The 26,691-nt window shown below is 36.0% G+C and overlaps 1 protein-coding gene and 1 long non-coding RNA gene across 10 annotated transcripts in view; one reads left to right on the forward strand and one right to left on the reverse strand.

The window, feature by feature from the left end:
- The window catches only part of Lar (tyrosine-protein phosphatase Lar), a 260,221-nt gene that overhangs the window by 35,553 nt on the left and 197,977 nt on the right, over window positions 1-26,691 (reverse strand). For 6 of the 8 annotated variants that reach the window (XM_066295181.1, XM_066295188.1, XM_066295184.1 and 3 more), the window contains 3 exons: window positions 26,103-26,141; window positions 23,365-23,496; window positions 22,301-22,462 (listed from right to left, as the gene is read on the reverse strand). In XM_066295181.1, the coding sequence (XP_066151278.1) occupies window positions 22,301-22,462; window positions 23,365-23,496; window positions 26,103-26,141 (333 nt within the window). The remainder of the gene's footprint in view (window positions 1-22,300; window positions 22,463-23,364; window positions 23,497-26,102; window positions 26,142-26,691) is intronic. The other 2 variants (XM_066295186.1, XM_066295183.1) reach the window with 1 other exon arrangement.
- The window catches only part of LOC136346244 (uncharacterized), a 228,791-nt gene that overhangs the window by 31,456 nt on the left and 170,644 nt on the right, over window positions 1-26,691 (forward strand). The gene's annotated exons all lie outside the window — the stretch shown is intronic.

Raw genomic sequence — 26,691 nt, forward strand, 5'->3', positions numbered from 1 at the left:
TATGTACATATGAATTACAGAATAGATGCAGTCTTCCATTAAAAACACAGAATTTAGTTAAAACAATTAAAGCAAATTTAGAAAATCGCATAAAACACTGAGCTCCATATGAAATTGTAGAGTTTTAGCGTTTACAATTCCGAACGGAAAAAACTTTCCAAAATTAGTCGGACCCTTCATGAGATATTAGGCAAATGCGCTATGCATAAAATCGAGGTTCAGAGCAGCTATTACTACATTTAAATATTCAATATTCCACATTGTCCTTTTCGAAACTATAATGAAATTTTCTTGAATGTTAATTACTAGATTTTCGTCACTGGCATTGACATTTTTTACATAAAATTTTCGAAAATCGTTACTAGTTTTCAGTTTTTCCCGACGACAATGTAAGCGAAATAGTGATATTTTCTTTAGAAGCGAGTGTTTAAGATGAAATACGTTTTTTCTTTTTATCCCAGAAAAGAGGCGTGATGGAGGAGATATATCGCTTCCCCAGGGTATCGATATTTAATTAGGGTTAAAGAGGCTAATCCATTTTATTCTCCGGCTAAAACTTGAGTATTATCCAGTGTCTAAGGTTTCTTTTGTCGCATCCACAAAGTTATGCTAGAGCTTAAATCAATTAATATCTCGTGTTCCACTAAACAAGCTAATTAATAACGACGATAATTAATAATATAGCTGGAAAAATCGCCGTGTACGAAAATAAGATAAATTCCCATCGAAAACATAATAAATTATAAACAGACCGTGTACAAAACATCAACGGCACACACGCATTCGCCACATCGAAACGAATTTTATGTGTGCTGTGTACTGTGGGTACACTATGTTAAAATATGTATATATGGCGAAGCTAAACCGCATTTACCACAAAGTTATTAATAACTCTCATAAATACGGGTTCCCATTAGTCAAAATTCCCGCCTAAACTTTGGCTTGTCTGACTATTCTAACGGAATAATTCCTTTAAGTGAAATTTACGGCGTTGTGGCACGTTTCCGGATTCTCTAGATATTGTTATTTACTACCTTCTGGGGACGCCTTAATCGTCACTCCCATAAAAGCGATTTCAAATTAGCGAACTAATTATTTAACCTATAATGACATAATACAAAACAAATTCCTCATCCGCTTATGTACGTCCAATACATCAATTTGCATACCATTATGTCGTATTTACATGCCAGCATTAGGCGGCTATTGAAGTTTATCAAAATATTATTAACAATTTTAGTTTAAGCATTTTGTCGATATTATTGTCGGACGATGGCCGACAACATTTTCCCACTCAGTCGTTTAATTAAAGTTGAAATTGAGGGACGAATAACGAGTAAATACGCGACATAAATTATCAATTGTCTATTATTTGTGGAAATGACAAACAATAATACTAATTATGTTGAATAGGAAATTGGCAATTAAACGATGCATATCTTTTTAGCTGCTGCCAATAAAATCGGGGATTTTGCGGAGGATAAGTAAACAATATTCTGTATATGCTGAAAGCGCCAAAGTGATTTTTTTAAGTGTTTTTTATTGATTTAGTTTGTTAATTTGACATATACTTCATTGTTTTCACACGTACACATTTATTTTGATGAGTTTGAGATGAAGATATACAACTGAGAAGCATTAATACCACCGAATTTGAAAATATGTTTTCACTACGAACTTTCAAATGTTTATAACATATTATAATTTACTTTCCTTTGCATTTCTCAAGGATAATTCACATACAGATTTGAGTGTTTTTTTCGCAAGCGTAGAAAATCAGTCGACCGCCTTTTCGTCAAGAGATAACTTCTATGGCGTATGTAAATTTTTTAAAGACCGTTTTCCAACTCCGTTTAAAATACAGCGGCGTACTTTCACCTTACGTTTGTTGGGAGTCTATTGCGTAGAATTTAAGTTTCTGTCCATATTGAAACAGAATACACTAGAATTACCTCCATAATTACACCACATATGTATGTAATCGCGAGTACGAGTAATTACTCCCAACACCTTCTTGTTTACGTTCCAGGAGCAAACTCGGAGCTTAACTTCTGAACTAAAAATTTATTAGCAAACTTTGAAGCGTTCGTTGTAAGCTTGTACGCGAACTATCTTTGCATGTTAATAACAAACTGTGTTCACCTTGAGGCCTAAATAAAGGTTTCTGTTGTGGGAAACTTGATAAGGGTAGTGTATAACTTTGAACCGTGTCTTCTAATTGGAGAAGATTGTTCAAAACCTTAAGTTAAAAACGAATCAAGCGAAGTACGTGTTCGTATGTGAATGAAAAAGCCCTGATTGAGGTGAATTATTATAAGTCTTTTGCAACATTTTAAAACTCACGGCTGTATTCATTATGCAAATGGCCAGCTTTAGAATTTAAGGGTATTATTAGGATTTATGCTTTTACGGTGTGTAAAATATGATTTTTTTTAATCCCTCTGCGTGCATGAATTTTCTAGGTACCTACATAACTTTGTTTCGCATTAGTTTTCATTTTGCATACTCTTTTTTTCCAATAATTCTATATTTACTACCTATACTCCCTACGTATTACCAAAATTACAAATGTAAATATAAAAAGGTTCCCTTCCAGGCTTCCGTTTCCGGTTGGGCGCGTCCCTTTAAAACACATCTCCAAATTATGCATACGTATGCAAATCCAACGCCGGGATTTATTCCCCGCTTTTTGCATGGCTTATTTTCGGATTGTTATGAATATTTTCGGCAGCAACAAAAGTTACAATTTTATATTTTTACAACGACCACAACATAAAAGCTCTATTCCGAATTCTCTACAACTTTCGTAGATATAAATTTCCACATTGAAACTCGTAGAATAGTTAAAGGAATTGTGCGCGGTTCTGAATTATCGATGCAAAGAAAACACACACACCCGCCGATGCTATTCTATGATTTCACTATGGAATCGAGTAAAACTATGTTATATCAGTTTGAATGAATTAGTTACGACCACAAGTCCGAAGCGAGTTTCTTTGCCAAGGGTGGGAATTCCGACGTTAAAGTAATGGCTACGTTTTGCTTTGTTTTGGGAAATATCGCAAAGTTCCTAGTATAATTTATTATTTTAATCAATGAATAACAAGAGAATACTATTTATTTTGTTGCTGCCTTTGTGATATATTTTTATGTCAAATTAGAAACTAATTTTACTAAAATTTGAATGACGAAGTCACTGTTGGTTATTTTCAAAAATTCTCGAAAACCCCATTTTCTCAGGATTTCAAATTAAATTTTTTTCTAAATTAAAGGTCGCAATAATAAACGCACATTACGTATGATCCAGAGTAAATTCTGTCAAATCGGAACTAAATATTCTTTTAGTTTAACCCTAGTGCATTTGCTATTAATTTGAAAAAAAGGCAACTAACATGGGAGATCATCTCAATTCCAAAATCAGCTGGAATCCTTTAGTGGTTTTGACCAACTCTTAGCCTGGATTGTACTTAATGGAGCATCGCGTTAAATTAGCGAATGAATCACATTATAATGGTACGTGTGTTGACCGTGGCGCACCAAACTCAGGTCCAATACTTTTACTATTGGTTTGAATTAAATGCTAAAAATATATAAGAACATTTTTAGTGTATTTTGTTCAATATTTCCCCCACGACAGGTTTAATTTTGTGTTAAATTACTGAATGCGTCAGACAATAAATAATGGCGCATTAACTTTAAGTCTAGGCTCCAGTTACTTTTGAAATGAAAGTTACTAAAATTTGACAACATCGGAGTCCAAAACTAACTCGAAACTCTTAATGGATTTTGGTCTACTTTCAACCTTCCACATGCTACTAAGTATTGTGTTAAATCAAGGAAAGTGTTTCATAATGAACAGTGACGGGCTCAGCGAAGGTCTAAACGTTTTATTATTAGTTTAAAAAAAATAAGATCCGAGTTCCAACCTGAATTTTTAAATTTATTTTCATCAACTCTTAACCTTAAATGCACGGCAATGCCAAGCTCATTCCCACAATCTTTACACTGATACTTTCTAAAAGTTATTAGAGTTTTATATTTGCTAATTCGGTGGTTAAAAGCTGAACGTATTGTAGTATTTGCCCTTCAAACGAAAAATTCCCTACGGTACAACTTTGACCATAAAATCCAATTTTTGGCTTAACAGCGCACATGGCTGGAAAGCTAATAAAAGAAAATTCGTTAATGGACAATTAGGTTCCGACCAATGGCGGGCGTGTAGGGTTGCAATAAAACGCACAAACAATTTGCCCCGATCGTAAACAGCAAATGTCGCCGCAGAATGAGATACACTGGGACCCCATCCGGCAATCATACACTTGATAGAGCCATTTTGGGTTGGACGCAATCATTCTTCGCTTTTTTTCTGTCTTTGTTTCAAATATTTTTCAACTAAACATTCATGTCAGTCGTAAAACTACGCGGTAGTAATAAGAAGTCCCGCGATTTTATTTTCAAGAAAGCTTTCAGTATAAAACCCCCATCAGATAGAGAACAGACAATGCGTGTGTATCTCGTTTGAGTTCACTAATTGCGCCGTTTCTCAGAATAATATCTAGAGAGATCTGCTAAACTAAAGCACTTACCATTGTTGAAGGTGATAAGCTGACAGCCTCGGGTCTATGCGACTTTGTTATTTTGGTTTTCTTGCACGTATATGACCGTCTTTATTTCGATTAAATGAGGTGCGGATTTAGAAACTGGGAAGCTGTGTAGTTTTTGAACCAAGCACAATTCTACATCTTTGAAGGAGTAATGGTAAAAAATTAATCCCGAGAGAGAGATGGGAAGGAATAAAAAATAATGCATGTCAGTTAATTTTACTTTCCGCAATGCTTTAGGTTAGGAAGCGGCCATTCTTTTATATTAAGAAGATCCGGCAGCGTAAATAATATAAAAGAGCAAGATACATTGCCAGAATTAGTCTAAATGCTGTTTAAACCTCTTTTAAGCCATTTAGGTTCAAATAATCTGGCCGGTGCTATGCATTGAACGTTATCACACTGAAGGGGTGTAAAGTTAAAGAAATGGCATTTTGGATTTGATTATGGAGAACCAACGCTGCTTCACCATGTAGCGTCGTGAAGGCGGAAGTTGCGTAATTTTCGTGGGTAAATTAAATTCTCTTTAAACCCGCAAAAAACGTAAAACTTTTCGAAAATTCTCAAGTACGAGTCAATTATTTTTTTTTATGTACAGGGTGAGTCGGGAGGATCGTGCCAAACTTCAGGAGCGTGTTGTACATGAAAAATAAATGTAAAAAAACTCTAATGTTATCCGATTTTCATTTGTTTACAAGTTATAGCGTAAATAAAATTAAAACATAAAATTTAAAAAATTTATAAATTTCATAAGAAATTGTGGTCGTGGTGGCTCTATTAGTTGGCCCCCAAGGTATCCAGACCTCACACCACTAGATTATTGTTTGTGGGGTTGGTTTAAAACTGAAGTGTACAGAGTAAAAGTGGACACTCAAGATGCACTAATTCGACGCATTAGAAATGCTGGAGCTGCCATTAAAGAAAGACATGAAGCAATCAGGAGCGCAACGAATGTCCTTCATAGACGAAACCGAAAATGTTTAGAAGTTAATGGTGATATTTTTGAACATTTACTATGATATCCAAACGTTAATTTATGGAATTTCTTATGAAATTTATAAATTTTTTAAATTTTATGTTTTAATTTTATTTACGCTATAACTTGTAAACAAACGAAAATCGGATAACGACATTTGAGTTTTTTTACATTTATTTTTCATGCACAACACGCTCCTGAAGTTTGGCACGATCCTCCCGACTCACCCTGTATATTAGATGCGTGATATGTATTTAACGTTCGTTTGATATAATATATGTATGAACTAATAGAATTTTTAACGGCAACGCCACTTTATTATTTAGAGCGACGAAAGTGGGGAATTTCTTAATTTCGCCTAATTTAAATAATAAAAATGTTATTTGAGTTTGTAAATATTTATAAGAACGACATTTAAATTTTGTTTAATTGAAATTTAAAAATTTAGAACGACCAAGTTGTGAGGTATGAAGTTTCTAATTTCCGGAGCAACAAAAACTGCATAATCGTTTAAAACGATCGAGGTCGCGAGTTTTCTAATCGATGGCCCGAATTTTATATTTCGCATATTTACAACTCGAATAAATCCGTCGAATTACGAAATATTTATACGTAATATTCGAAATGCATCGTAAAATTCCGGAAATTTAAACCAAATCCTGACCTTTTAAGCCTCGCTCAGGACGTAACAAGTACTATTTAATATTTGTTAGACTTTCCGACAATTCTAATACAACACCATGAAAACGAACGCGAAAGCGGCTTGCACTTGACTGCATAACACCACTTTCTCATAAACCATCCAACCATCGTAAATGGGCTCTGACTTTTCCTTTAGAGATTCCGACATTGAAAAAGCATAAAATGGGGGTATTCGTAGCCGAGAGTTGACGGCGATATTAAGTACGCGGCATGCACTCAAATCTACTGTGTTCTGGAGGCGAATCGCACCAAAAGTGACAGGACATTGCGATGCTTTTATCGTCAAACGAAATAATTCTTTTTTTTACTTTTAAAAATCGAGGCCAACTCCGAGTTGGAAATATAAATCATCCCCGAAACAATATTTGACTTTAGAAATTTGAATAGGCAGATGGGAATCGGAGCCCGGGTCTAACAACAATAATAATTAATAATAAAGGAGAAGTTATCAGGTGCGAACCCATCAAATTGTTATTAAGCCTATACCGTTCCGAATTAGCCACATCGGGATCGGTTTCGTAGCTAAGCTCGGCTATACGTTTCGGCCTTGCAAATCTATAATTCAGGTTTTGATTTACGCAGATTGTCGTTCGAAATTTGCTAATAGATTAAACAGACAGCCAGAAAGGGCAGATGAGACGGGATTGTCTGCTTCTGGCAGATAAATCATTCGTTATAGAAATGCCTTCAAATCGGTCTGTATAATAATTCATGTCAAAATTTATTCGCTGAGGCGAGAATAAAGTGAACTTGGCCAAAAGGCATGTTCGGTGTCATTGATATTCGAAGCTGTGCAGATAAGACTTTGTTTCATGTTTGATGCGTAGAGTGGTTTTATTTCAAAAATAACTGCCTTAGTTGTTTCAGTCGGCTAAGAAAATGGAGTTTTGATCAAAAATACGTATTAAAAAGTAGCTATCGAACGTTACATTGGAAGATAGTGAAATCCAGGGAGGGGAGGATCACGATTTTCCAGTAAGAGAACGGCAAGAACAAAAGAATCAACGTCGTAGCGAAACGGTACAAATTCAAAATGTAGAAAAAATCGATCCATATCATTTGGGCAAGGTTCGGTTGAAAGAGGCTCCGAGAGGAATATACCACTAAGCCGCATACTTAATTTTAATGCTTTTATCGGTAATTTTCTATAAACATTGAAATCTTATCATTCTAAGTTACGCAAAGAAAAGTCGACCTAAAGAGAAACGTAAAAGAAAACAATCTAAAAGAATAAAGCAGTCGCTTGTCACTGACGACTGAATAAATAATTTGTCAAAATTGCAGGATCTGCATACTTCGCGACATGTCAATGGCTTCTTGTATGTTCAGCACCATAAGGGGTCTGTGTTCTTTGAAGAAAAGTGCATTTCGAGCTAGCAAAAAGAGGGGCGTACAGAACACAACTTCCTAGAATCAAAAGAGAAACTTAACTGGACGGTTTACATTGGATTAAACAAAAATTTGAAATTGCTGAATGCGCTGAGTGCCTAAATTTAATTTTATTTAAAAGAAAAATAAATGTTTATTTCTGACTTGCTTGCTCTATTACTAACGATAGTTGTTGATTCGGAGGAGAAGGAATCTCAAACACGATCGCCTTCTCGAGCTGCAATTTGATCTGGAAATAATTGAAGTCAAAGTAAATCAGCAGCAAGGAACAGATTAGCCCTGATCCGAGAAAATGGCTTTAGAGGCGGTATTTTTCCAGGCGGCCGTTAATGTAAGCGCCCCGTTCTATCGCATTAAATATTAAAGCGGGATTCCGGCTCCACCGACCAGGGATGAATGCTTAATGGGCAACACCGCATTGCTTATAATCTTGTTTACCTTCAATATTATCAGTCGTGAAACACATATTTCTATTCTCACAAGACCTAAATTACTAGATAAGGCAAACTGTACAAACATATCATGTTCAAGTACATATTTGAAATTATCTAAAAATATATTTGTCTTGTTGGTTTTGTCAAGCCGTGTAGTTCATTTTTAAAGTTAATATACACAAAGAAATTCAACAAAAGCAAACCGAGTATCGCCAAGGTACTTTGGGGCGCACTTAAAAATAAATCAGGAAAATTCATTTTCAGTTTCTTTGTAGTTTTTCCTTATTTGTCGGGAAAAACGGAAAATAACGTGGTTTGCAGTCGGCAAGAGTCTTTCCGCATTCCTAGTCATTTAATTTCGCCGAGCCACGGAGAATCTCGCAATTCTTTTACGTAGTCGTACAATCGCTCTTAAGAGATTTTTTTCCCATTTCTTCCAACAATTTTTTATTACCTTTGACTTCCTTTATGGCAATTAGAGGGGAATTTCCGGGCCGAAAGGCGAGGTGACAATGGCATTGTTTGGTTTATTAGTTGTTGAAAAAACCAATCCATTTGCTATCAGATAATGGATCGGGTACGTACGTGGAAAAATAGTCTTTCATTATGTGAGCACGTTTACTAATTGGCACTAAAGTAAACAAATTGCGAACGGGAAATAGGTTTTTCATCAGTTTTTGTCGCGCGGGAGACATAATATGACCCAGATCAATAATTCCTAATTGCGTTAGTGTATACGAGAAATTGACTGATGGAAACGTATTATTGGAAGGGTGATCAAACATATAGATATTTTCAGTTTACAGAAGTATTGTGTTTATTGTTGTTAAACCACAGGATAAATGTTTATCGATTTAATAAATGCCGCTCTTTTAAACATTTTTGCTACTAATGGCGTCTTCAAATCATTCATTATTAAGGTAAATATCCCCGTAACTCCGGAAGCTATACGCAAAAAATTGTTGAATTTTAAGTAATAAAATGGCGGCACCACGCATTTAGACGTGACTAATTTCGGTAGCCTTGTGCAGGGTATTCGCTATAGAAACTGTCAAAGTTTCACATAGTCTTTTTCACATTTCGCCTCGCGTTCTAACAGTTTTTATGATATATTGTATATTATCAATACACTAAAATACGCTAAAACGAAGGACCTGTCAAAGTTACACAATTGAGCAAAAAATTCGATTCTTCGGAAGAAATGCTCGGTGGTTTTCCTCGAAAGAAGATTAAATTAAGGAGGTAAGAGAGTGTGCGACTCGGTGAACGCTGACGGTTGATCATTAAAAAAAGTTCAAATAGACGTTGAAATGTCAGAGACATTTGTTGAACAAAAGCATCACTCATATGTTGTGTGTTGTCAATTCACATTTTATGTGGTAATGGCATGAAGATTTTTTTAAATTTCGTGATTGTCCAAAAATGATGTATGCATGAAGCAAACGGCAATTTTGATGCGCAATTTATAAGGGGCTGTTAACTGAAATTCGTAGGATCTTTTCTTATCTCGTTCGTCATTCTCAATAAGGCTAAAATCGTCTTGTCACCGCGAAAAATTAATTAAAAAAAGATAAATAGATGTTACATACTGCAACAAAAGAAATTCCTTTTCTTTATTAAATAATTTTAAAAAAGCACTTTTAAATAATTAAGTAACATTATGCTGGTAATAAAAACTGTTGAAAACACATTCCTTCAATTTCAATACACACACTCCCTGTAACATCTAAAATAACAGGATTTGAATAAATTAGTTAGGTTTTTTCTTGAATTCGTTGTCCTAAATCATTTGAATTTCGATTTAAAATTTACATTCATCTGCATTCCTACTGATTATTCGGCCGTCAAAGTACCGTCTTAAGAAATTCAAAGTTTGTTCATTACAGTGAGCAGTTGCACCATCTGGTTGAAAATAGCTACTTTCTAGTTTATCATTGTGCACTCGTTCAAGAAATGAAAAAAGAATTTCATTTCGATAGTGTTTTCCAGTTAGTGCTATTGAAAACAAATAACTCGCCATTATTAACAAATAGTGCTGTGAAAACGAAATACCTTCATAACAAAAAATGCATTTCTTCCCTCGTTTAATGCTGTCCAAACTCCGACTTTCTTTCCACGTACTACCTAACCATTAGCGCATGAGGAGTTTTCACCGTCCAAATGCCCATATTATGAAAATTTACATTAAAAGAAATGCGAAATCAGGTTTTTCAGTATAAACACCTTTTTGCAACTGTATTATTGTTGGCAGTATAATACAGGTACCACCGGCAGAACAGAACTCGTTTATTGTAACATAACGAGAGCAAGTTCTGCATAGATTGGACAAAATATGAATAATGCCACAATTCTGTCCGCATAAGTTAATGACATGTTCCAAATGAAACCCGAATTTGTTGAAATGGCTACTTAATAGCTGTCGGGGGATTTTCATCAATTATGTGTTATCCAGCTCGAAGTACCTCTTCTGTAAGAAGAGTTACCCGTCCACTTCTCTCTTTTAAACTTTAAATGAGTTTACGCTACTTTTAAGAGTATTTTTAAACTATTCATAATTAACTGCCGTATCGGGCACTGCTTCTCGAAACATTTCAAGACAAGGCTGCATGTGATATGGTCATTTCTCATTTATTTCCTGACCTTTTTGATCAGGTATCCGTCAGTAAAGTAACATTATTAACGAGTTACCAACAGGCTCTTTGAAATTTAGGTATCGAAAAATGTCGGTTTTCGTATGGATGTGAAAAATCCGGCGAAAAATTAACTAAATTATTGAAAAATTAGGTTGTTTTTTTGTTCTTGTTACCTTCTTCAGCAAGTTGGAATAAGGTGCAGCGCTCAGCTTGCAATTGCCGAGCTCACTGTAAACGAAGCACGAATGACTTTTAAGTGATTGAAGAGAGATCAGAATTCAACCTCAAGCTGAAAATGTTGGCTTTAAAACAGTTCGAATGCAAGATCATTTTCTATAAAAGTCGCGTAACGCCAAAAAATCTCAAGAATTCATCGGAAATTCCAAATAAAATTTATTACATTTAAAAATTCTGTCAAATGAATACTTTCGAATACTCGCAAGAAATCATTCTTGAATTCTCTCGAACGGTTTAAATTTTGTTTGGAAATACCGAAAAATATTTTGGGTAACTCCAGTCGACTTCGGAATATTTCAGGTTTCTCTAAGTGACTACTTTCGTGTGATCGATCGACGCAATTTCTACAAGAACGCCCTGTAAATTACTTGAATTTTCCCACCAAATGATTAGAACAATAATGCAACACAACTTTCTAATTGAATGACGATTAAAGCTACTATAAAATAAACATGCCTCAGCTCCCTAAATCGGATAAAGTATTTTTTGGTAATCATTATAAATAATGCAAATCTCCGGGCAACAACTGTCTCAAATGATGCCTTGAAGACTGTTATTAAATCCCTCTAAGCGCTGTTTCATGATTTATAACCGAAATTATGACCGACAGTTACGTTCGCTTTTACTCGAAAATTCAAAATGGATTCCTCCATAAACCATCTTGAAAATCGCTCTAAAAATAATCACAATGTCGGTAATGAGCAATACTTTTTTTTTTCGTAATATATTTAAAAAGCTTTGTTGAAAATAGATACGCATAATGAAAAATGGGATTGCAAGCTGGTGATACGATCGTTTCATAAGACGTTTCCTTCAACGGGTGAAAGAAAAACTCGACGATGGGGCGCAAATGCCAAAAGAATAGAATGAAGGATGGCATTTTGAAATAAATTGTTTAGTGTTCAGCGTTTCGGAGTCAGATGTTGAATGGAACGAGAATACAAAGTAACGCTTGCACAATGGCCCCCGATATGCTGATTTCAAATTTCGTCAGACATTTGAAGGCCCCGAAGGAAAACGAATACACGATGATATCGTGGTGGAAACAAAATTAATGAGATATGATGGGAAAGTGAGAAGCCACTTTCACGACGACGGATTATCATATTGAAAATGTTCAAATGAACGCCGATTTCCATAAAGCGCATTAAAAATTTAACATATTCAAAGAAAACACCTTTACGAAAGCAGTTTCCGACGATCGATCGCCGTTCTATTTGCAATTTCCAGGAGCCTCAATTATTGTTCGATATCGGCGGCCGTTTTCGTTTTAGTTCCACCGTTCTTTCGCTGTTTTACATCGCTTTTTTATCGCTTTGGCACGCAAACTTTTTAAATTAACTTATATCCCGCTAAAATGCTGAAACAAGATTCAAAATAACTTTGCAAGTAGATGAAAACTGAAGATGCATCCATCGCTCCATGGGGGCGCATTTACGCTTGGTTTCCTCTTCAACAATGCCGATGCTCAGGAGGATATATACGAATCGCTGTAATTAAAAAAACTTGCGACGAAATGCGAATACGACACTCCTGGAAATGCGAAACGCTTTTTCCTTTGTGAATAATGACTGTGCACTTTAGCTTCCAGTTTAATCCACTAGCAGACAGTCAGTGTATGTCTCTAAATGGAGGTATGCTTAACGGAAATCGCTCGAAATTTTCTCGCTGTTTGAACACATGTACACCCTTTTATTGTTGTTTCGGATTCAGCTTAATCTCCTTTAATTCATTGAACAAACTTACCAAATAACAGAGAGCTAAACTTTTCCTTTATATCTTCTCAATTCCTTTTTTATGGCAAAACCTTCCCCGTCCCAGTTGCCAAACCCATTCGAAATTTAAAAGTGAGGGGAGGGCGCAGCAGGCGAATTATAATTTCAGATATAAATCCTGAGAAATAACGCTTATAGCAGTTTAGTATAAGTCTGCCAAGGATCACTTAGGACAGTTGTTGCAGGCAATCTACATTTTTATAGGGAGGGGGGCAGGTAATAAATAACATCATGAATTAAAGCTGGTGGCAGTTCGTACTCAAAAACAGGCTTATTGTTTTGCTTTATTATTTAGTTTCAATCGGACCGATTTGACTGAAATCGCCAAAACACCCGTCGACGCGTGTGTACCGAGGCGCAGTTCACGTCGAAAACGTGCGTTAAAAAACATGAGTAAAATCGCAGCTGAATCGAATTTCAATAAAATTTCACTGATGTTCCGGAGTGAATCTAATTAAATTTAGTTCATGTCCGCGCAAGGAAAAAATTACCCAACACCTTCGCTCAAAGATCCGAATCTTGAAATTTTAAATTAAAATATCGATTAATATGCAACAAAGTCCATTTCAATTTCATCGCTTCTTTGTTCACCATTAAAAACGTTCGTTAGTTTTATTGGCGAGATGCAAGAAGATATTACTGTCTCGCTTCTATTTATACATCCAGATAGAGTAGATCCGGGCGGAACGAAGAAAATCCAATCCAATTTAACGCAGTTTAAGCTTGTACAGGTCTTGGCAAGCTTTTCTGTGTTGAGTTTAAGACATAAAAAGCTCCTTTCTAAATGAGTAGAGAGTGTTTTTAAAGTGTAAAGGGAAATCCTCCTTGGTCCGGGGTTGAATTAGACGAGGAGGCCCTTCTTAAGACACATAGATTTACAGGAGTTCGTTCTCAAGCACCGTCTAAAGTCTAGATGGGGGCGTGATTTAAACATCCACAATTTGGAATAATCTATCACCCGAAAGTTCCTGCTGACACTGCGGTATTAATAACATCCTATCTCACCTCGTGAAATCGACTAAAGCTGGAAAAAGTGACATCTTGTCTGGAGAAGGAGAAATTAATTTATCCGAGTAAATCTTTAACGAAGCAATTTGTAGGTATATAGCGGTGACCTTAAAACCGCACCTTATTATTCATTCTTGAAGGGACCCAAAAGCTCGGCGCAACCCTCGTTATGTAGTTAAGCTCGAATTATACGCTTAATCTACTTTTGTCGTGATTAATAATATTGTATGTCTTCGAATTTAGCTCCCTTTTGGCGGGCGTATGCAAAGTTTTCAACTTGGCCTGTTTGTTACGCTCATGCTGCCCGGATTAGGAACGTTCGCGAAAAGTTTCGAATAATTTCAGATGCCCCGGTTAAGCCTTCTACGGAATTAACTCTTTTGGGGTAGTTTTATGAAAAGGGTCGTGATATAATAAAGTTGATTAAATCATGTTCCAGACGGTACATCACGCGCGTATTGGCTTTATTTGATTAATGATGGTTCAACAAAGACAACTTTGCCAAATACAGGTAGGGTCCTTTGTCGTTATTTCACCCTGACTTATATAACTTATTTCTTATGAAATTAAGAGGCAAATCATATAGTGACTAAATGACGTGTGATTAAAATCCCAAAACAAAACGTCGCATGGACATTTCACTGCGACATAATATCCGGAGGACGAGCCTAATGCCCCAACATGCTCATAAATCATAACCCATTCACGTCGCCGCTGTTAGATGTTCATTTAATTAAACTTTAATGCCAAGCCCGAGTTGTATGTGCGATATTGAGTCGAAAACTGTGCTAAAATCGATTAGGAAGTTGTAATGGTATATCAGAAAAGATTCTCAATAATATGTTATACAGGCTGTACAAGTATCGATGTTGTGGTCAGTCCCCGACGGAGGATAATAGTTCTTTTTGATGACATCGTTTGGTTCCTGGCGATTCATGCAAAACGGAGTCGGACCGTCTTTTTTGAACGCCAGTAACATTGAAGGCATCTCTGGACTTATTCGAAATTCTGTGATTGTTTCCGAATGCTTTGAGGCATTGTCTCTATTTCAACCTGCTTAGCCATTGGTATTGGGCGAGGCCGTACTTTCATTGGCGTATGGTCTGGCCTTCGGTATTGATTTTGTACTTAACAAAGCGTTTTTTTCCAGTCGGTGTTCTTGTGTAATTTTCATTTGAACGTTCAATTAACAATTTGTATAACGCATAAATATCTGCAAAACGGTTTTGGAAGCCATAAACAATAGAGTTGTTTCCTTTCGCGGTGTTTCAATATCTTGTAGACAATGCAAAAATACAGGGTGTCCTCGAATTACGTGGCCAAAATAATACCGCAGATTGTTTGAGTGAAAATAAGTCGATTTAACTAAACTTCCCTCAGTCCAAAAGTTGATAATTATGGAGCTACAGGGTGTTAAAGTTGAAAAAAAAAATCACATTTTCTTTAATATCTTTCGATTTCTTTGAGTTAATTTCACGAAATTTCATATTTAAGGGTGTTTTAGGATACGAAATTCAAATTTATTAACGATTTAGTTGTTTCTTCTAGGGGGCGCCACAAGCGACCATTAGGACACATTTGAATCTCTGTAACTTTTTCGTGCCACGGTGTATATTATTTTGGTATTTAAAAACCTTTTTCCCTACCTTTTATACTTAGAAAAGGTATACTTTATTGACGTCGCTAGAAGCAACGGTTTTGGAGAAAAATGCATCTAAGCCTGATGATGCATGCAAATTACCTTAAAATTATTTTCCGTTAAAAAAAATTAAGTTTTTCAAAAATAATTATTAGTAAAGGTATAACAATAAGTTTTCAAAATCAGATATTATTTTGACTATTACAACGGCAAAGTCCATAAACTAACAGCATATCCACCATTTCAGAATAAGTGAATTTATTGGCCATACTTATGGATATTTACAGGAACAAGAAGCGAAACTGACAAGAAAAACTGAGGGCTAAATAAAAAAACTGACATTTGAGAAACAAATTCAAGTGTTAAAATGTCAATTAAAAACATAGCCAACTGAGTTATTTACTTAAAAGCGCCAACGCAAATATGCAGCGCATTAGAATTATGCGTTTTTCTCCAAAACCGTTGCTTCTAGCGACGTCAATAAAGTATACCTTTTCTAAGTATAAAAGGTAGGGAAGAAGGTTTTTAAATACCAAAATAATATACACCGTGGCACGAAAAAGTTACAGAGATTCAAATGTGTCCTAATGGTCGCTTGTGGCGCCCCCTAGAAGAAACAACTAAATCGTTAATAAATTTGAATTTCGTATCCTAAAACACCCTCAAATATGAAATTTCGTGAAATTAACTCAAAGAAATCGAAAGATATTAAAGAAAATGTGATTTTTTTTTCAACTTTAACATCCTGTAGCTCCATAATTATCAACTTTTGGACTGAGGGAAGTTTAGTTAAATCGACTTATTTTCACTCAAACAATCTGCGGTATTATTTTGGCCACGTAATTCGAGGACACCCTGTATATCTTGCTTACTTGACGATTTTATCAACCGACGATGATGATGATGATGATGATGATGACAACTTTGTTTATATATTTCGCAATAACTGTGCAACGTTTTAACATGTTTGATGAAAATATGTTCCATACAATTATATAATTGTATGGAACACATATATGGCCATTTAGCGTGGCAATCATTACGATAATAACACGCGCCCCACGTTTCATGGGCTAGACCAACTGATTCCTTGCTTTTGTTAACGATTGTATATTTGCTTTATATAAACAGGAGATGCAATTAGCCTAGCCGGTTCTTAAATCCTGAATTGTTGTCGGGTTCACTTAACCTGTATAGATCGTAACACGTTTTGCTGTAATTATTTTTTAAATAAATAATTTTTTTATTACGTTCACGATTTATCGTTAAAATTTACGTTTGGGACGGACTGTTTATTTTTTATTTTATTGAATTTGGGAATTTCACACACAAGCAGGAATTGCCAAAATGGTTGAATAACACACTTTTTTTCATTTGAAATTATTTAGACTAGCATCCATGTTTCATTAAGGGTTCGGATGAAGACCCTTTCTAAGGTTTTTGTGGTACCTAATTTACTCTGTCTTTTTTAAATTTAGCTTTTTGCGTTGGTAAATACTGCAAGTGATTGTGTTAGTGTTTGGTTGTTTTTTATGTATCCGATGAAAAAAAAAAGTGAACAATCCAAATATAAAAAACAAAAATATACTCAATAAAATAAATTGTGCAAGCTACTTCAAGAAAATGTGGCTGTAAAGACAGAAATAAATTCATCCGTAAAAAAACCTTCTCCGACACTAAAACTTTTATTGTTTGTAAAGGCTTAAATTACTCTGTCACCTCCAAATGTGTTCCTAAGCTCGACTTCATTTCAGCTATAGAAGAAACAACTGAAACCTTACCAAGTTAACACCAACACGAGTCTGCACTTAAGTCAAAACTAATTGCAGATAGATTTTTTGAACTTGAACAAAATTCGACCCCCTTTGAACAAAAGGCGGTGTGCAATTCTTTAGGAAAAATCTAATAATATTGAAATCCTTCTAGAAGACAAGGGTAACGCTATGACCACACTGAACTCTGTCACTTATTTGCAAAAAATTGAGGGCCTTTCAAATGATGAGAACTGTACTAAATCAGATGTAGCCCCCCCCCCCCTCACACACAAAAAAAAACACCGAACAGACAAATTTATAACACACTTGAAAACAAACAACGATGGTTTTACAGTCACAGAAAGTTAAAAATTAAAAATACACACAATCACAATAGTAAAAGACCTCATTTTAATGGCGTTGCTAAGATTCACAAAAATAACATATCCTTAAGGTCTATTATTAGTGGCATAAACTCATACACGTATGCGACGCTTAGATTTTTACTAAATACCCCAAATGCATCAATAGAAAACACAGATTCTCATATTAAAAACGAATGGAATATGTTGAGTTAGGCCCAAATCACACGTTGGCATGTTTTCTCTTTCTCAGCTTATTTACAGATGTTCCAGTTGATAAAACATTTTCATTCAAAGTAAACTTAAAAATGAAGTCAATCTTGGAGAACGTTCTAAATTAAACAATAAAGTTATTATGAAGTTAATAACGGTTTGTTTGCGACCGACTTATGTTCAATATCAAAATGATTATTGTCAGCAAAAGGCTGGGATGACAATGGGGCCCCCATTGTCAATGACTCACGAAAATGAACACAAAAAATATTATTTATGAAGTTCCTTGCGAGTGTGAGAAATGTGATATTGGCGAAGCCTTCAGACTCTTAAAAAAGTATTAAAGGACGCAGAAAAAGAAGTTGAGCACTAACCAATGCCGCTTAGAGTAATAACCAACAAAGGAAATGAAGTCTGAATAAAAGATTAATTTGGGCATAATTATAAAATACCAACTCATCTCACATGAACCTTTTGGAACGATGACTGTATTAATTACAAAAAAAAGCTCTTTTTCAGCAGTGTTACCCTTGTGAAATTAGCAAATTCCTCCATAATCGTTTGTTTCTTTTTGTTTAATTAATTTTGTTTATATATAGGCCTAGGGTTAAAATCGCAATCAAATACCATTTAAGTGTACGTTGTTAGCATCAGTCGTTTTCAAAACCGATTTCTGTTTATGTTCAGTCTAATTTCTAATGTGGCAACCTTTTTGTTCAAACTCAGTTAGCATAAGAAGGTTTTCAATGATGCTTTTGGTTACGTTTAATTTATATTGAAATATTCCAGCAGATTTCTTTAGGATGGAAGTCAGATTTTAGACTCACGTTTCGACACGCGTTTAGACTCGAATATAGATGCGCTCACGTTTAAGTAAGATGTAACATTCACATTGAACTAGCGCACATGGAGGTCGTTGTTCGTTCGTTTTTTTTTCGATTGTCACATTTGTCGTAATTATTGTATAGCGTAGTTATCGTTATCAATAGACTTTAATTAAAGTTGCGAAGGTTGTTAGTCAATCTGCTCGAAACAGTGTTTCTGAGACTGCAAACTCACAATGGTCCGCAGGTGAAATATGCAGCCCGTATTCATCTTGGCTGCCAGTTCGTCGAAGTGTCACGTCTCGATTAACGCGAAAGATCATGGATCTTGGTTCTCTAGCCGCTTCATACAATTTGGTTCCTTTATCCTTAAATCACATTTGGTCCTTTCGTCGGACCGAACGAGCAACAACTTAGAAGAGGAGTAACTCAGAGCGATCCACATATTTTATTTACAAAACCTCTCGTCGTTTCAAAAGACGATCAGAGATGTTTACGTCATCGAAACGTTAATAATGGTTTTTAAGAAAAAGTGAATATTCATTTTCGGTTCATTTTAATTGAGAATGGTGTGCCATTCCATCACCCCAACAACCCCTGCTTGTATGTGAGACGTTATGCGAAAATAGGTTAAAAGGAAAAAAATCTGCTAATAATAAAGAAATAATGTGATAACAGTATATCTCGTGTCATAATCAATAATTGAGTTGGAATGAAAGAAATCTTCTCCATAGCCTGAATGGAAAACAAAACACCATAAGGTTCCAATATGTACAATAGGAAAAATGGCCGAGTCCGAAACACTGCTTCAATGGAAAAGCCATATACTGACGAGCAAAAAGCTCTTCCCTAAGTTATTGTTCGCAGTTGTTCATTCTGAAGTTATTGGACATGAAAGTTGTACAATAAGTTCTTGGAAAAATATTGAGATTCAGAGCCCGCAATATTATTGAAAATTTCAGAGGAACATGTTTTCCATGGATAGATTTTCAATACGTCTAATACCGAAGTAAGTCCTCAGATAAAAAACTTTCCGTCTTTTGCTTTTAAGGGCCAAATCTTTTACGAGTATTTAAGCAGACACCTGACTTTTAAAAAGCCTTATTTGAAAATGATTTGCACTCCCGATATGCGGGGCTCCAAGAATTCGCAGATATCGAAACCGGGAAGTTTTGCTCAAGATAGGGGATTTATTCCATGCCCAACAGGAGGCAATGAATAAATATTCCGGAAAGTTTGCACTTGAGCAGTCAATGAGGTTTCGCACTTTCCTGGAAAGAAAATATTCTCCACAGCCTGGGTAATGAATTACTCACTGCCTTCAAAATATGTTACATTATGTTAGTTTAAGGTTTTTCCTTGAATAATAACGTTTAGTTTCCACCAATTTTTAATTATCACAAACAAAATTCAATTTGATAACAGCATCAACCGCAACTTAAGGGCTTAATCTTTATTCTTCTTTATTGAAATTTTCAATATAACCCGGTTTAATCTGTTACGATATTCTGTTTACAATTTTTCCATACAATTTTTGCTGAGGCATCAAACGAACTAACGGACCAATTAACCTAATTAAAAGGGCTTTCAAATTTCCTAAAGCGAGTTACGTCGCCTCGTAGAGGGAAACTCTGAAGAAGAGACCTTGAAGTCCAATTTATAATCGATAACGTATTTTTGGTGAATATGCAAGAGATTGAAGACTTTAATGACCTTTTTCGTCTTAAAATATGTTCTATATGCCTGAGACGGGCTGTTTTTTTAAATTCTATATAAGAATGACGCCCAACACTTCAGTATGGGTTTCTGGGGTGCCGGAATTGAAGACTATTCGTAGTAAAAACTAATTGAGAGTAACAAACACTCTTCACTAAGAGCTCCCTTGATTTTTTTTTTTTTTTAATATATTCGCATTTTGATTAATTTTTGTTTTATCGGAGTCCTTTTGCAATTGTCTTTTGGCGTTCAAGTGAAAATTCAGAAATTTCTGCGGAAAATTCTAAATTAAATTTGCGATTTGAAAATATAATAACCACTCAACTTCCTGTTGTTGTCAAAATAGTAAAAACTCGTTACGCCATTACGGGATCCTTGTAAAGTAGACAGACGAGGCCTTTCCGACGAGCGGGCGGAAAAGTGAAGTGTTGTTTTGTTCGGCCGCATTGTAAGTCGTGTTTCGAGGAAAACACGACGTAACATTATCCCAATTGCAACAAACTTCACTCCGGGTTTTTGTAAATGACAAGCGGAATTAATTATCAAATCCAGTCACGAACACTGCGGGCACTTTTACCAACTTCATGGAAATGGTTCACGTGTACGTATAACGTTTCTTCCGGGGGGCGAAAGCGCCACTTGGGAGAAACCGTACTTCTGGATATATTACTAGATATTATGAGAGCATGTGATTTTTCTTCCAATATTCTGCCTTGTTTGTTTACACAGCGGGTCGCATATTTAGCTAATTTATTAAATATGCCGACAATATCAAATTTGAATGGGGTGTAATTGAATTGCAAATCGAAAACATGCAAATATGGCGTATAAATAATATCTTTGACGAACTTGTGTGATCTTAAACGCCTTTCAAATTTCCAACATTGTTCGTTGTTTACCGCACACTAACGCAGTTTATCATTTATATGCGGTAAATTCGTGTCATGCCTGAACTATCGTGTACGGTGTATTATTAAGATAAATTAAACAATTTAAATCGACCCCAGAACATTAATCTTTGTTTGCGCAAACGATGGATTCACTTGACGTTCCAAAGGCAAACGCGCCTTTCCAGATTTCCAAGCATTATTACACGCAAACTAATTTAGTATAGTTACTCTATTTTATAAAAGTCCTTGGACCCTGTTTCTGAACGAGAATAGCCCATTTTACTAAATGCAATAATGAAATCGGATCCCGTTTCGCACCACGAAACTCAGTTATGGTTTCCGACGACATGTAATCAACTATTGTCTTTCTAAATGAGTTTTATGTAAATTTCGCCGCGATAATAGAAATTCAGGTTCTGAGGAAACTTCGGGAATTAATTTAATAAACGAGATCGGGTCTAGTGTGACACGTCTTGCTTTTAAAACACCTCGATTGTGGACTTTCCTGCATTTAGGCAGGACTCTTTTAAGATAAAAATCAACAAAAATTAATATAAAGTAACCTGAACCAACTTTAAAATGTCTAAAAAATTATTTAAAAAAACGCTGCTTGAAAGCATCTTTAAAAACGTTATCAGCCATGAACCAATTTATTCATCGTTCTTAACGATGTTATCAAACAAAAATTTCAACTTGACGGTAAAGTTTTAATGGCTTGTTCAGTCCCTTTGACTTCATGTTATTGTACAAAACCATGAACAAACTACATATTATCGAAGAATAAATACCCTTTTGAGGATGTTGAAAAACAGGATCGTTATAACTGCAATAATCCCGTCTCGCTTTCAAACATCCAATTACGTTCCTGAGGTCTAACGTTGAAAAACGGGGGAAAATCTTAAAAACTCATTTTACGAGCGAGGCGAACTTTTATATTCCTAATAAAATTAATGAGTTCATATTCCTTCCTAGAGTTTTAATTTAATGGACAGCGCTTTCCTTTTAAAAAATAAAGCCGGTTGCATCGTAATGGAATTCCCGTGTTTAACCTGGAATTGGGGTTTTGGAAAGTTTTCGCGATGTGTCCCCCCTAGGGGAGGGGGAGCATTATGTCCACTGTTGGGAGGATGCATTTTAAATGGCTCACCTTCGAAAACTTGCAGGGTGGCCTCGGCACTCACAGCGTCTCCTACTCCATTTTCAGCTACGCATTCGTAGCTAGCATCATCTCGACCTGCCTTAACAGGGTCGATCCGAAGTAAGGCCAAGCCATCTGGGAAGTCCTTCACTTGGTATCGGGTTTGAGAGCCTGCAACAGAATAGTGTTTCACGTCCTTTATTAACTCGTGAACACTACATAATCCAGATCTCTCGGGACTGTAAAATACAAACATGCAGAGGAGCAATGAAACGATTAAACAGCCATAAACCCTCCACTCGGCCTTACACAACTGGGAAATTACGTCTGTTTTTCCTTCGTTTAAATTTTCCGCTTTTTCTTTCCGGGGGAACTGCAAACAGTGACGTCTCAGGAAACGACGGTCTTCCATCCACATACGGAGAGGATTAACTACCCTCCTCTGCTGCGGGGGTTTCATTTTCTCTCGTGTCGCACCAGTTTAAACATGTCGCAAATTTATGGCCGCTTTTCGTGATTTTAAGCGAGTCGGATCATGCAAGTGCATTGCTGGACAAAACATCGTATGTATATATATTAGGAGATGGCTCGCGGCTTATTTTTTTAAAGTGAAGATTATGCTGAATTAAAGTTTTCGACTTTTTGTACGGCGGTGCTGGCCATTTTTTCGGAAAAGTACAGTTTAAAGGTGCGATCAAGTCCCCAAAACTTTACAGCTTGATCGTCTGATAATGATTCCATTGGCAGCGAATGCGTTCCGCTACTGATGATGACAATGAAATCGTAGTTACACTGGACAAAATATTAACAATTTGAATGTTTAAAATGCAGAGCCGTACTAGACCCGATTAAGAAGACATTACATACCTATTTTCGTTCGGTTCACTTGCACATTTCATTTACATACTCTACATAGAATATCTCGAAAATTGTGCAATTTTGTGAAGTTGCTAATCATCAATGTTTTTTTTTTTTACTTATAGAAATCCTACAATTTGTCTCACGAACGATTCCAATTAAATATTTGTGTCGTCCAGTAGTTTACCGTTGTGCCTGTAAGAGAAACTACTTACTGGAAACCTTCTTCCCGTTCTTCCTCCATTGGATCTGCGGCAACGGATCTCCTTTGGCATGACAGTAAAACCCCGCCATCCCTCCTGCTCTGACTTGCTGATTCCTCGGCTTCGTAACTATCTCTGGTGGATCTAAAACAAATATTCCGAATCAGCCTCTGAGTAATGCGAAGCCCTCCATAACCTCTCCTTCAGGGGTTGTAACGAAATTATTTTTGAAAAGTTGTATTATGGAAATAAATTTCCTCTGATTTGAGCGCACAAGTTACGCAATACAATCATCCGAATTGCAAATGAGACATTAGTCGTGTTTTGATGGATGGCCCCGAAAATATGTTTTTAATGTAAGTAATCGAAAGGGGGAGTTCTATCGAGGGAGCTATTTAATTTCAATTAAAAACGGAGAACAACAGGATACATTAGAATGCCAACAAGTGCATAGCGCACACGAACGCGACTGGAAATATTCAACGACAGGAATGCAATTTCCTGAACTAGTTAGATAAGACTGCGCCATGGTTGGATGTGTCTTGTTAGTTGATACCAAACACTAATTTGTCGTTTTATCTTGATGTTCATAGAAAGCACGCTATTGGCGAATTATTAGATAAAGAGAGCGGCAAAATTCGAGGTAATTTCGAAAAGTATTAATCAAACAGCAGGCGCTGTGCAGCGAAATTCTCGATCCATTGTACCGGACAGAAAATGTAGCCGAAACAGATAAAAGAGCTCAATAAAAAATAAATAACTCACATTTGTCAACTGGACATTACCGGCCAAATCGGGGGGTCGTTTGCCGATGTACCTGTATTAAAGATTTTTCCGCATTGGGCGTTGCAAATCAAATAAATTGGCGCGTTTCGAATTTGGTTTCCATCAAACGCTATCTGGAAACTCATTTATTTGGCCCCGGACATGTTTTATATTTTAATACAAACCAAATTTCAATTCGCGATTTAGGGGTGAAATATTCGAAAATGTTGGGAGTTGCACGAGGCAGGTGGCAAACTGATGGCCTATTGACTCAGAACCAGCTCAAAGGCGCTACCAACTAGAAACCTAGAAAAACGTTGCACTGCCATTTATGGGAGTTTCTAGAAATATTTGCGAACCATGTCAATTTTGGGAAATTCAAAAGTACTATCGATAAATAATGGAAAAAATACAGATTCCCCAGGAATCGAGTATTCCAAAATGTTGCCGCTGCAAATACGGCAGAATGGGTTTTGTGTTAACTGCGTGACGTTATGTCCCGAATTGATGTACATATTTAGTTGGGTTTAACATTTACTAAATTTCCTCTTTTCAAGCATCAAATGCACGGTACGTTACGGACAGAAACCCCAATACTTCCTATTAATACTGTTCAGGTTAAATAAGCTTGAAGTTTTCTTATTAATGCAGTCCACGACTTTTAGCGAGGCAAAGCAAACAATCTACTAAAAGACAGCGTAATCAGATTAAAACGGGAACCAGTTGCAGTGTCAAAGAGAAATGATTAATCGTTTTTTTTGTTTAAAGCTTAGCCAAACAAAATGAAATTAGTGTAATGAATATTAACGTCGATTGTAAATGAAGAGAAACAATGCGGTAGATTTTTTCCCACCCTAAATGCCTGTACAACACGTGTAACATTTAAAACTCCACCGAATGAGTTATTAGTTTCACTGAACTCAATCACGCAGGACCAATCACGCCACTTCAAACTCTATATACATTTCTGACCCAATTTCGTGACCTAATCACAAAATACTAATCAAAACAATGGCCGGCTTAAAAAAAAAATTCAATAATCTTTTAATTAACTTTCGGCAGGAAACTTGGGAGGGCGTTGAAGGGGCATAAAAAAAAAACGGAAAATGCCAAGGGGGCGAGGAAATTATGAAGTGGACGAGCTATTTAGAACGGCATAGATAAACCGATCACAGGAGTTTTAACTGGAAACCGGCTTGTGTGGGTGATATTCGCTTTGAAGTTGCTCGCGGAAGTTGTTTGGCTACGGTTGTACACTGGCAAAATGGCCAAAAGGCAGGAGTTTTAAGCGAAAGTTAATTAAGGTTAGTTTTGTGTTAATGCGAAATGCTGAAAAAGTGGCCGGTACCTCGATAAAAGTTGTTAGAGGGCATGTAAAGTTGAGTGGTATTAGCTGCATTAAAATTTATTCAGCGAAGTCATTTTGTGTTTTGAATATTGAAGATCTTCTATCTCTTTGACTTTTTGAAAACTCATTGTGTATCTGTGGGCATTGAAAATTGGACGATTCGATTTTACCAAAATCACAGTTCACTCAATTAGCGAAACAAACTGAAAAAAAAAATATTTTAAGGAACGCACCCTTGCTTCTTTTATAGGAAAAATACTATCTAATTTTGCGAAACATGTTTGCTCTATACAATACTTCAAGGCTCTGAGTCAACCAATCAGACACACTTCATCCACAGTTAGTTTGCCAACTAATAAACTGCAATATCAAAACTCCCAACAGAGACGTAGAATTTATAGCCAAATACGTAAAAAGACGTCGGCATCATATTGGAGTTTTTCGGTAAAAACTTCCGGGGAACAGAAAGGCAACTTCATGGTATCAACTTTGAGCCAAAACTAAGAGAGTTTTCTTGTAAACCTGTCAAGTGAAAAAAGTTACCGTCAGCTACGTTCGAGCTTAGATAGCTGAAGGACGGTTATGGAAGTTTCGGATTATTTAAAGATTTCCTCTTGGCTCGAAAACCCAAACTTACGTGTTAAATATTGAATATAAGGAAATTCCGAATAGTTCCCTGGAATTAAAGAAATCGTGGTTTAATGGTATTTTCGGGGTACACTCGAGAAGACCAACGGTGGCGAGTTAATTAAAATAATAAAAAATTAATTCTCCATCCTGAAAAATTCTCCTTCAGGGGGTTTAAAGGCCCAGAGCGATTTCTTCTTGGAAAATTAAAAAGACCTGCCGAAATTGAAAGCAATTTTAGGAAGTGATGAAACCTCGCGAATAAGCAAAAACATAATTTAAATGTAAATAGGATTATCTCAAAAATATGTTCTTTACGACCAACTTTTGGCAAAATAAAGGCGTTTTTTCTTCCAACTTCCTGTTTAATTAAAATTATGGACGCCGCTTTCCCGAGGCGACGATTTTTTAAAATAGATTGACGCACATCCAAACAAATTTATATCACCCCCAGATATTTTGGGTAACGTCCCTCGTATTGTCAAAGCGCTTTCTATCCGAAGATTCCCATTAATCTTGCAAGACTACTCAGGGCCAGACAGCTTTGCTGATGCCGTAATTTGTGTCTCTCGGATTTATATCTTTTTCCTGGGGAAAAT

This window comes from Euwallacea fornicatus, chromosome 22 (assembly GCF_040115645.1).
Source record: "Euwallacea fornicatus isolate EFF26 chromosome 22, ASM4011564v1, whole genome shotgun sequence".
Taxonomy (NCBI): domain Eukaryota; kingdom Metazoa; phylum Arthropoda; class Insecta; order Coleoptera; family Curculionidae; genus Euwallacea; species Euwallacea fornicatus.